Consider the following 12,917-nt stretch of genomic DNA (forward strand, 5'->3'; position numbering starts at 1 on the left):
AATTGGTTCTGAAGAACCTAGGGGCAGGACAGGAATAAATAGGCAGACGTAGAGAATGGACTTGAGGACACGGGGAGGGGGAAGGGTAAGCTGGGACGAAGTGAGAGAGTGGCATGGACATATATACACTACCAAATGTAATACAGATAGCTAGTGGGAAGCAGCCGCATAGCACAGGGAGATCAGCTCGGTGCTTTGTGACCACCTAGAGCGGTGGGATAGGGAGGGTGGGAGGGAGACGCAAGAGGGAGGGGATATGGGGATATATGTATGCATATAGCTGATTCACTTTGTTATACAGCAAAAACTAACACAGCATTGTAAAGCAATTATACTCCAATAAAGATGTTAAAAAAAAAAAAAGAACGAAATAAGGCCATTTGCAGCAACATGGATGCAACTAGAGATTATCATACTAAGTGAAGCAAGTCAGACAAAGATAAATACCATATGACATCACTTATATGTGGCATCTAAAACATGGCGCAAATGAACTTATCTATGAAACAGAAACAGACTCACAGACATAGAGAACAGACTTGTGGTTGCCCAGGGGGAGGGGGCTGGGGGAGGGAGGGACTGGGAGTCTGGGGTTAGTAGATGCAAAGTCTTACATACAGAATATGGATAAACAACAGGGTCCTACCGTAGAGCACAGGGAACTATATCCAATCTCCTGGGATAAACCATAATGGAAAAGAATATTAAAAAAGAATATTAAAAAAGAATATTAAAAAAGAATATATATATATATATATATATATATATATATATATATATACACACACACATACATATATATGTGTGTGTGTAACTGAGTCACTTTGCTGTGCACCAGAAACTAACAGAAGGTTGTAAATCAACTATACTTCAATTAAAAAAAAAAAAAATAGTGGTTCCGAGTTCTGCGTCGTCCACACCAGCAGCTGGTGCAGGCGTCGCCCGCGTTGTCCATCCCCAGGCTCAGCTGGAGGAGGACGCCTGGTGGGCGTCTGCAGCGGCGGTGGGGGCGGACCCCGGGCACTGAGAAGTGGGGATCGTGGTGACCTGGCCTCCCTGCACTCCCACACACACCTGAGCTCTGATTCCCACACACCTGTCCTCTCCTCACTGCCGTCCTCACCCCAGGCGGCATCCATGGAAGATGATTAACTGTTCCCTTTCGAAGATGCTGCTTCGAGAAAATTCAGCCTGCGCTCATACCACCTAATCCCTGACGGGGTTAGCATGTTGGTGCATTTCCTTCTAATCTTGTTTCCACGCATTTCTTTTCTTTTGCAAAGTTGCATTTTAAATGTATATAAATTTTTTTAACTTTCATAAAGTAATATTACAATGGTGCAAACAATCAGTGAAAAAAATTTCTTGTTGTAATAGAAAAATGGACAGTTCAATAGAAAACAGTTCACTAAGCAGTTTATCTAAACTTATAGCCAGAAAACAAAATTTCAAAATTCAGTCTCACCAGTAATCAACGAAACGTAATTTAAAATAATGATTTCATTTTTCATCCACAGTTAAAATAAATTTTTAAAAAATGATGATGTAACCAGCCAGGTGCAGGCTGGATCGAGTGTAGAGCTCCAGGAATGAGTGTGTTTTGCCTTGTGGCTCAACCTTCAGGAGTCTATAACCTGATCCAACGATTCTAATCTGTGCCAAGGGATTTAGCTGAGCGGCGTTCAAAGGCTTCTGTATTATTACATACAAGAGTGAGAATTTGGGAACAACCTAAATGTTACCCATCGAAAAACAAATAAGTTATGTTTTACTCATCCCAACAATGAACTATTTTGCACATATTTAAAACATTTTAAAGAATCGTTCTGGACATTGATGACAAGGTTCACGAGCTAGCAGTAGGTTTAGAGGGAAGCGGAAGAGTGTGTGATCTAAGTGTCATTGTATGAACACGGGCAGAAGTGTCCACAGGGGACGGTGGGCAAATACAGCTGCACCCACGTTATCCTGGGCTCGCGGACCACTGGCGATTTTTACTTCTCATTTTCCCATATTTCCCAGATTATCTTCAGTGAATGCATGTTTCACTTGTATACAGGAGAGAAAAAGTTATCTAAAGAGGAAAAAGAAGAAAACTGCCCTCCTTTACAGCATCTTATTAAGCGTTTTAACAATGCAAGATGGGAAAATCCCAGGACATATGGCACGAGCTTCCCCTCTGACTCTGGATGAGCCATCTGCTAAGAAACTGCTGACTGTTTTCTCAAGAGATCAAAGAAAGAAAGCAGGCCCTGGCCGGCGCCTTTATTAAAGTCGTCTCAGCTCACTCACAGCTGTCGCTTTGCCTTCTCCTCTGACTACCCCGCCGGTTGGTGCTTTCTCCTGAAGCTGGTTACGTCTGGTCAGTGGTTGAAGTCATCCTTTCATAAATAATTTGTGACGTGGTTTGAGTTTTCCAAGAACAACCTACAGGGTGCTCTAGTCAACTAGGCCGATAGTCAGAGTTCAGGCTGCCTGGTGACAGACCGTCACACAGCTTTGCTCTGCCCTGGTCAGTGGGGTTGGGTTCTGCTCAAAGGACAGACCCAATACTGCCTTGATTTAGAGAAGACCGTACAACTTGATGGAATATTACAGTTTGTTAGACATCAAGGATAGGTTGCAACATCAAAAAATGTTATGAAAGACAGAAGACAAATCAATACCTGTTTATGGTTACAACAATGTAAAAATATATACTCCTATTGAAAGGAAATGGGGAGGCGTGGAAAAATGAAAATGATTAATTTGATGGCAGATGATAGGTTGTTTTTTTTTTGTTTTTTGTTTTTATTATTATTTATTTATTATTTATTTTTGGCTGTGTTGGGTCTTCGTTTCTGTGCGAGGGCTTTCTCTAGTTGCGGCAAGCGGGGGCCACTCTTCATCGCGATGCGCGGGCCTTTCACTATCGTGGCCTCTCTTGTTGCGGAGCACAGGCTCCAGACGCGCAGGCTCAGTAGTTGTGGCTCATGGGCCTAGTTGCTCTGCGGCATGTGGGATCTTCCCAGACCAGGGCTTGAACCCATGTGCCCTGCATTGGCAGGCAGATTCTCAACCACTGCGCCACCAGGGAAGCCCTGTTGTTTTTTTTTTAATTCTGCAGTGAACATTTATTGAACTCTCACCACATGCCAGACACTGTGCTGGACCCATGTATTTATTTATTTTTAGAAGGTAGTTGTATAATATGTGAAATCCTAGAGAAATATAAGGTAGGGGTGGTGGAATTCCTCTTCGAAGGTGTTACTGTGGGCAGTGTTGACTGTATCTAGAGGAGACCCCTCCATTCTTTCCCAGACGGGACCCACGTGACACTCACTCTGCTGGGCTCTTACCTGTCTGTTTAGAACCAGGTGTGGTTTCTCCCCTTGGAATGCATGTTTCTCTCTCACATGTGCCCTCATCAGATACTGGGTCCTGCTGTGTGCTGGGCTCCTCCAGGTGTGGGCAGTACACAGGGACCAGGACCGTAAGGCTCTGTCCTCACAGGGCTTCCAGGCTGCTGGGAAGGACAGACACTAACCACATAAACGGGTTCATTGGCGGTGTGATTTCAAGCGGCGATACATGCGGTAAAGTAGAGCTCCTGAGATGGAGAGGAAGTGGGAAGACCCGTTGAGAAAGCAGGGGAGGGAAGGGACAACCATGAAAGTGTAGGGGAGGTGAGGGACGAGACTGTGCAAAGGCACTGAGGCAGGACCAAGTCTGGTATGTTTGTGAGACGAATGGGTTCGGAGCAGTGTGCGATGGCCGGGAAATGTCGGGCCGTGTGGCACCATTCTAAGTGCGAGGGCAAGTCTGGGGAGCAAGCAGATTTACCACTTCTCCGTGGAGAAGAGGAGAAGAGGCCGGGCCCGCTAGAGGCCCTGATGAAAAGTGAGGGTCACTGGCCTGGGAGGGTGGGCACAGGCATGGGTCAGGGCCTGTTCCGAAGGCAGCGCACACCAGCCGTGCTGATGATGGCTGTGAGGAAACGCCGGGAGCCAAGCGTAGTTCCGCGCGTGGGCTGGGTCACCAGGTGCAGGTGAGGATGTTTTCTGAGGGGAGAAGGAACAGGTGTTCCTATTTCTTGGTAAAAAGGTGACCTAGATGTGAGCTGTGTGTGCTGGGTCAGGGGGCAGCTGCTGCCGAAGGGCAGGAAGAGGCTTTCCTGGGACAGCGGGGAGACCTCGGCCTGAGCGCCGGGACAGCTGAGTCGAGTCCACAACTGCTGAAAGGTGGCAGCTTGATCCCAGGCACGTTGTTCTGCTTCCCAGAATCGCAGTTTTCTGTACCTCTGCCCGGCCCGCCTTGTAGAGCTTTGTAAACCACTTACAGTTGAATCCAGACACACAGTGGTGCCACCACTGTCCCCTGCCCTCCTGTACAGTGAGCTTTCCCGTCTAGAATCATGGCCCGGAGCGTGTGTGAGAGACGGGTCATCACCAGAGGATCAGCCCCGATAGCTGTACCGCAAAGCCCGCAAAGCCCGTGGCCTCACTGGGCCCGCGCCAGCCCCGCCGCACGCCCATCACGAGCCTCGGCGGGCACTGCTGCTCAGAACCAGTGCCCTACAAGGTCCCCTTCGAGAGCAGGACAAGGCATATTCCGATGAATCCCTGGGATCCAGAAGTTAAATGTGCATTTTACTCTCGGAGGATCCCTGCCAGCTGAGGCGCTGGTTTGTTTTCATCACCACGGCCCTCCAGGGCTAGCAATGCCGAGCTCTGTTTCCGGAGACCTGTCCGTCAGCCTCTCCTGGACTGAACCAACCATAGACATGAGAAGCCGCAACAGGAAGCCAACTTCTCCCCTCCCAGCACTGCTAGTCGGCAGACTTCTTTCCTTTCTCCCTCCCAGATGGCATCTTGAAGAGGCCCAGGACCCATCACCTAAGGAGACACCTCGTGCACTGTAGAGGTAGAATGGAATCTGAAAGGACAATTTAGGGAGCTACTCTACATGTCAGATGTTTCTCTCGCTAGCAGGAGTCTGATTCTGTCATGTCTGGGACTCTGTTAAGAGAGTGTTCCTTTGACTCCCGGCCCTCGATTTCAACTTCCGGTCATTCAGGTTGCCAGTTCACCAGCCAGTGAGGGGAACATGTGCGTCTTTCCTTATAGCAGTTAAATTAAGTGGAGCCAGAGATTAATTTTCTTTTATAAGTTTTCTTCTTGAAGAAACTCAGAATCCATCACCCAGAACCCTGTGGGATTCAGGGAGGCTCATGACCCTGAGAAGATGCTCACCCAGCAGACGCGCGTGTATGGAGGCATAGCCAGCAAGGAGGCAGGTGGACCCACCCCAAAGGCAGCTGAAAGCACAGGGGAAGCGGTCCTGTTGTTTGGGGATAAAACCAATCAATAGTTTCTTCATGTCTGCCAGTTCAGGGAATCTTTTTTCCTCATCTATATAATTGCTTTTGCATAAAGGATTCATTCTTCCTGAGCCAGGTAAGGGAGCTGAGATCTCCCGCTCGGTTTCCTGCAGACTTCTCCTTCTCTGTTCCCCAGACCAGAGTATTGAGCCGATTTGGGCCATAGATTCAGTGGCTGTCTTCACACCATCCTGTCTGACCTTTCCATCCTGCCACATTGTAACCGCGCAGGTCAACAGGCCTCTTGGCGACATCCTACAAGTTGCTGTTGTGATGGGGCAGCTTTAATCTCAGGTACCTGACCTCAGTGTGTGAGCAACGTGTAAAGAAAGACATTTCCAGGAGCCCGTCAGACTGCTCGACAGATAATAGGAAAACTTCGTTTGAGGACCAGGTTTAGGCTCTCTGGACTGGGGAGCTCATTTTAGACTCGCCCTGCAGTAAAAAAGTGTCCGAGGTTCCCGCCGCAGGGGCCACACCGTCACCTGGACTGGCCTCAACAAGCCGCCCCCAGGACCAGAGCAAGGTCATGTCCGAAGGCTTCCCGGAGGAGGCCTGTAGCGGGTCTCTTACTATTCAAGTCTGGTTGCCTTGGCGGTATTTTCCTGGGTTTTGGGTGAGAACATCTTCTTACCGTAGCCAGAAGAAGGGCACTGTGATTTATAAGGGGTATTACTTAGACGGAAGAGCCTGAGAATACAGCCTCCACAACGTGACTAAGTAGACAGGCCCCTTTCTGCTCCCTTAGGTTTCGCACGTAAAATGGTGAAATGAGCCCGGGGCTGACGTGATAGGGCCCGGGAGCAGCCCGAGGAGGGCTGCTGGGTGAGGAGGTGCCTGGGCCACCGTGGGCGCTCAGGGTGAGTCTCTACAAGCCCCGCGGGTTTGCTCTTGCTGCTGAGAATGGTCTTGGCTTCCATGAACCTTTTATCCTGTTTAAAACTGATCTCAACTCCAGCTCTTAAAATAGCAACTAGCCATCAACTGGCTTCCACTTTGCTTTTCTAGCCATCAAAAATTGTAGCTAAGCTGGGCACTGTGTGGTCATGTTCAGAATTTACTTTAAAAATAAGATTTTTGAAAGCCTTAGAGGGAAGTAAAACATACCTGCAGAAGCTAACAGACTTCAAAAATGTCAAGCTTGATGGTTAGAAGGTTAACTTACTAACCAACATTAGACAGAGGAATGCTAAATTATTTTTATAATGTACCCCCCCCAAATCTACTGTGATAGATGCCGACGTGAAAATGTGTGTGCACCAATATACTGAATCTGTGCCGTGTGAACATGTGGGACATGACGTGTGTGTGGGGGGGGGGGGGTATTTTGCATCCCTACCTTGTGTGCTGGTCCAGATGTTCAGAACGTGCCATAAAGACCACGTTGGTGGTACCGTCCTCAGGCCTCCCAGCTTGCCGCCGACCATCCCAGGCGTCGAGGTAATTCCAACGCTTTATTCCACACTCCCCACTTTTTTGCCACCAGAAGCAAGGGTCCTTATAAACTCAGGTTAATCAGTACTATATTTCCCATTCCCCATACCCATGTTAGACCCTCTATCAGAGAATTTGTATTTCATCTGTTTTGCAAAATAAATTTAACAACAGTAGTAAGTTATTATGATACTCTTTGGACCCACTAACATCCTATTAGTTAAGTCTTACACACATCAGTCCAGTCTGCATTTATCTTTCATGTTATCAGGATAAATTGTTTTAAGCTTTAACAGCCACAGAGACAACTGTCATGTGCTGTCAACTAGAACTGATGAAAGAGGAAAATGCAGCATCTGAAGAGCGACTTGCAAGATGACGTAAATATTTTATTTTCCTTTTGGAAAGCCCTCACCAGATCTGCCCCTTCACCTCTGATCCCTGAGCAGCCTGATGACTGATGGGGTTCCGTTGTTCGGCTTTTGGATGGGGAGTAAGAGGGGGATCACTGCTTCCCGGGTGGGGTGAAGGCGGTTAGCAGGATATTCACGGGCAGCGTGGCTTATCTGTTTGCATCGTTCCTGCAGACGTGCTGCAGTGCTTTGGGGAGCTGTTTATCCTGAGCAGTTACAAGGTAGCCTGTTCTCCAGTGGACCTAGAGTCAGCGTCTAGTTAGTTATCTGTGGCCGTGTTGTTACAAACTGTGACCTTGTGACTCAGCGCTGACCGTGTTATGCTTGTTTGTGCAGCCGTGTCTCTGTTCCGCAGCGTCGGGGCCGAGTCTGGGAAGATGCACGGTGGGTGGAGTGAGACATTTTCCCTCTGGAGTCTGGCAGGGGCTCCAGCTAGGACTGTTGGGGTTTGGGCTGGAGAACACGTGGCCTCTCCGTGTGGCCCGAGTATCCTCGCCAGTGGCCTCAGATCTGTAAACTCTTTATATGGCGGCTGATGGCTCCAAGGGTGGGTATCCCAGCGAGCATTTGGAAGCTGTACTCTTTGGTGACCCAGCCCCAGAAGTCACATAGCATCGCTTCTGCTACCAGGCGCCCGTGAGTGCAGCCATGAAGGCCCATCTGCTCTCGAGGAGAGGGCGAGGCCTGCACCTCTCAAAGGGAGGATTGTCGAGGTCGCACTGAAGAAGGGTATGTAGGATGGAACTCATCATCACTGCCACATTTGACTGACAGATCACGTGACAATCCCAGTGGAGATTTCTGTAGGAAATGAATGAGTTGGGTTCTCTGCTTAAATCCATCTGAAGATGTGTTTATGGGACTACAGCTCATCTTGTAGTTTTTCACATAGGCGCTGAGGTCAGTGTGTGCCCAGCCTGGTGCCTGAAGGTAGATCTGAGTGCTAAGTTAACAGTGGATAACCAATACGAGTGTTTTCCAGATACTTAAAAATTAAGGTTTAACCAAAAAAGCTGTTGCCACTCTGAACAATTACATCATGACCCTTAGAGCAGGCTAGCTTTTTTCTTGACTAATAGTGATGTTACAGGGATCACAATGTGTGGGAAAATTAGATTCCTTCATATAAAAATTGCTTAAGATTTGACTCCATACTCTGTTATAGTAAGAAGTTTTTTAAATAATTGAGTTATTTGAAGGAATTCCTATTTTTCTTTTTCTTGACCTATTTAGCCATGACAAATAAAGTCAGATAAAAGATGGATTCCGGGGCTTCCCTGGTGGCGCAGTGGCTGAGAATCCGCCTGCCAACGCAGGGGACACGGGTTCGCGCCCTGGTCTGGGAAGATCCCACATGCCGCGGAGCCACTGGGCCCGTGAGCCACAATTACTGAGCCTGCGCGTCTGGAGCCTGTGCTCCGCAACAAGAGAGGCCGCGATAGTGAGAGGCCCGCGCACCGCGATGAAGAATGGCCCCCACTTGCCGCAACTGGAGAAAGCCCTCGCACAGAAACGAAGACCCGACACAGCCATAAATAAATAAATAAATAAATAAATAAATAAATAAATAAAAATATTAAAAAAAAAAAAAGATGGATTCCTTCCATGAGATGCACGTACACGTTTCTTCGTATAGTGAAAGAGATTGTCAGTGTGTGTAGTGCTCACGGATCCTCAGTTAACAGAAGGGACTGGTGAAATGCCAAGTACGTGTTTACACTTTTCACTTCTTGTCTCAATTCTGTTCTTTGCTCTGGAACGGTTTCTCCTTTTCATTCCCACAAAAGTTAAGGTAAAGACCTTACGTTTCCCCCAGAGCTGGGGCCCACGTAGCCACCCCTGGCATTTGCCCTGAGCCTTTTTGGTGAGCTCAGATCCCAAAATGATCAGAAAATCTCGTAGAGCCCCAGGTGCTCTAAGAACGGTGCTGAGGATTTATCCTGCTTTGTGAGGAATCACGCGGCATGAGCATTTGTACAATAGCCCAGCAAGCCAGGTCCTGGGCCAGTGGTGGCATGCTGTGACTCCCAGCCCTGTCTGTGCCTCCAGGGATGGTGATGTCTGAATCCAGGGGAAGCCGAGGTGCCATTTATTGAACACTTCCTATGTGCTGTATTCTGAATCACAGCTATGTCATTTTATTTGGTCTTCACAGTAATTCTTGGAGGTAGCTTTTATTTACTATCCTAATTTTACAGGTGACGAAATTGAAATTCTGGGAAAATGAGTAACTTGTAGAAGGTCACACTGTGTGTAAGTGATGGAGCCAGCCTCTGCAACTACTTTCAGGGGGTTCAGAGTTTAAGTTAAAAGGAGTTCCTCCTTTCTTGGAAAAATAAACCTATGAGAAACTCAGAAGTCATAAAGGAAAAGAGTGATGAGTTTATCCACATAAAAATTTAAAGCTTCTGCTCAACAAAACATACCCAAAATTTGGATTAAGGCCATAAAACAAACTATGGGAGTGGGGAGGAAGAATCACCAGGCTGTGACAAAAGACCAGTTTTCTTAATGTGACAAAGAGTTCTTACCAGTCAGTGAGAGTGAGAAATACAGACTGTAAATGTAGGAAAGGGTGCTCAGCCTTGCTCATGATTAGAGAAATACAGATTAATAACTGAGAGTTATACTTTATCAACTGTTGCATTCACAAAGATTTTAAAGTTGGTCATACTCCATGCTGTCAAATGTATGGGATGATAGGAGCTTTTGCCTGCATTATTTGAGGAAATGCAAATCAGTACAGTTCTTCTGGAACACGGTTCCATGATATATATCAAAACTGAAAATACACACACTCTTTGATCCAGATTTTATTTACCCCACAAATATCTTAATATAGGCATTCAAAGATGTGTGTGCCTGTCTGTTTATTGCAGTGTTTCACATAATGTCAAAAACTGTTCTTCAGTAGAAGACTGATAAATTATACAGTGTTCATTCTATGGGATACTAGTCATCACTATAAAGGATTACATCCATCAGTAAGAAAAGATGACCAAGAGCAGAAGCAAGAAGAACTACAATCCTGCAGTCTGTGGAACAAAAACCACATTCACAGAAAGATAGACAAGATGAAAAGGCAAAGGGCTATGAACCAGATGAAGGAACAAGATAAAACCCCAGAGAAACAACTAAATGAAGTGGAGATAGGCAACCTTGCAGAAAAAGAATTCAGAATAATGATAGTGAAGATGATCCAGGACCTTAGAAAAACAATGGAGGCAAAGATAGAGAAGATGCAAGAAATGTTTAACAAAGACCTAGACGAATTAAAGAACAAACAAACAGAGATGAACAATAGAATAACTGAAATGAAAACTACACTAGAAGGAATCAATAGCAGAATAACTGAGGCAGAAGAACGGATAAGTGACCTGGAAGACAGAATGGTGGAATTCACTGCCGTGGAACAGAATAAAGAAAAAAGAATGAAAAGAAATGAAGACAGCCTAAGAGACCTCTGGGACAACATTATATGCAACAACATTCGCCTTATAGGTGTCCCAGAAGGAGAAGAGAGAGAGAAAGGACCTGAGAAAACATTTGAAGAGGTTATAGTTGAAAACTTCCCTAACATGGGAAAGGAACTAGCCACCCAAGTCCAGGAAGTGCAGAGAGTCCCATACAGGATAAACCCAAGGAGAAACACGCCAAGACACATAGTAATCAAACTGGCAAAAATTAAAGACAAAAATTATTGAAAGCAGCAAGGGAAAAATGACAAATAACATACAAGGGAACTCCCATAAGGTTAACAGCTGATTTCTCAGCAGAAACTCTACAAGCCAGAAGGGAGTGGCATGATATACTTAAAGTGTTGAAAGGGAGGAACCTACAACCAAGATTACTCTACCCGGCAAGGATCTCATTCAGATTCAATGGAGAAATCAAAAGCTTTACAGACAAGCAAAAACTAAGAGAATTCAGCACCACCAAACTAGCTCTACAACAAATGCTAAAGGAACTTCTCTAAGTGGGAAACACAAGAAAAGAAAAGGACCTACAAAAACAAACCCAAAACAATTAAGAAAATGTTAATAGGAACATACATATCGATAACTGCCTTAAACGTGAGTGGATTAAATTCTCCAACCAAAAGAAACAGGCTTGCTGAATGGATACAAAAACAAGACCATATATATGCTGTCTACAAGAGACCCATTTCAGACCTAGGGACACATACAGACAGAAAGTGAGGGGATGGAAAAAGATATTCCATGCAAATGGTAATCAAAAGAAAGCTGGAGTAGCAATACTCATATCAGATAAAATAGACTTTAAAATGAAGAATGTTACAAGAGACAAGGAAGGACACTACATAGTGGTCAAGGGATCAATCCAAGAAGAAGATATAACAATTATAAATATATATGCACCCAACACAGGAGCACCTCAATACATAAGGCAACTGCTAACAGCTATAAAAGAGGAAATCGACTGTAACACAATAATAGTGGGGGACTTTAACACCTCACTTACACCAATGGACAAATCATCCAAAATGAAAATAAATAAGGAAACAGAAGCTTTAAATGACACAATAGACCAGACACATTTAATTCATATTTATAGGACATTGCATCCAAAAACAGCAGATTACACTTTCTTCTCAAGTGCGCACGGAACATTCTCCAGGATACATCACATCTTGGGTCACAAATCAAACCACAATAAATTGAAGAAAATTGAAATCATATCACGCATCTTTTCTGACCACAATGCTATGAGATTAGAAATGAATTACAAGGGGAAAAAACGTAAAAAACACAAACACATGGAGGCTAAACAATACGTTACTAAATAACCAAGAGATCACTGAAGAAATGAAAGAGGAAATCAAAAAATACCTAGAGACAAATGACAATGAAAACACGATGATCCAAAACCTATGGGATGCAACAAAAGCTGTTCTAAGACGGAAGTTTACAGCTATACAAGCCTACCTCAAGAAACAAGAAAAATCTCAAACAAACAATCTAACCTTACACCTAAAGGAACTAGAGAAAGAAGAACAAACAAAACCCAAAGTTAGCAGAAGGAAAGAAATCATAAAGATCAGAGCAGAAATAAATAGAAACAAAGAAAACAATAGCAAAGATCAATAAAACTAAAAGTTGGTTCTTTGAGAAGATAAACAAAATTGATAAACCATTAGCCAGACTCATCAAGAAAAAGAGAGAGAGGACTCAAATCAATAAAATTAGAAATGAAAAAGGAGAAGTTACAACAGACACTGCAGAAATACAAAGCATCCTAAGAGACTACTACAAGCAACTCTATGCCAATAAAATGGACAACCTGGAAGAAATGGACAAATTCTTAGAAAGGTATAACCTTCCAAGACTGAACCAGGAAAATATAGAACATATGAACAGACCAATCACAAGTAATGAAATTGAAACTGTGATTAAAAATCTTCCAACAAACAAAAGTCCAGGACCAGATGGCTTCACAGGGGAATTATATCAAACATTTAGAGAAGAGCTAACACCCATCCTTCTCAAACTCTTCCAAAAAATTGCAGAGGAAGGAACACTCCCAAATTCATTCTATGAGGCCACCATCACCCTGATACCAAAACCAGACAAAGATAGTACAAAAAAAGAAAAATTATAGACCAATATCCCTGATGAATATAGATGCAAAAATCCAAAAGAAAATACTAGCAAACAGAATCCAACAACACATTAAAAAGATCATACACCATG

At 44.8% G+C, this 12,917-nt stretch overlaps 1 protein-coding gene across 12 annotated transcripts in view; it reads left to right on the forward strand.

Moving 5' to 3' along the window:
- The window catches only part of FARS2 (phenylalanyl-tRNA synthetase 2, mitochondrial), a 374,708-nt gene that overhangs the window by 295,104 nt on the left and 66,687 nt on the right, over positions 1-12,917 (forward strand). Inside the window, exon 8 of one of the 12 annotated variants that reach the window (XM_059937842.1) lies at positions 8,440-8,467. The exons of the other annotated variants lie outside the window; for them this stretch is intronic. Within the exon in view, the coding sequence (XP_059793825.1) occupies positions 8,440-8,452 (13 nt within the window). The 3' untranslated portion in view covers positions 8,453-8,467. Of the gene's footprint in view, positions 1-8,439; positions 8,468-12,917 lie in introns of those variants that run through there. 12 annotated transcript variants of the gene reach the window in all.

This window comes from Balaenoptera ricei, chromosome 11 (assembly GCF_028023285.1).
Source record: "Balaenoptera ricei isolate mBalRic1 chromosome 11, mBalRic1.hap2, whole genome shotgun sequence".
In the NCBI taxonomy this organism is placed as follows: domain Eukaryota; kingdom Metazoa; phylum Chordata; class Mammalia; order Artiodactyla; family Balaenopteridae; genus Balaenoptera; species Balaenoptera ricei.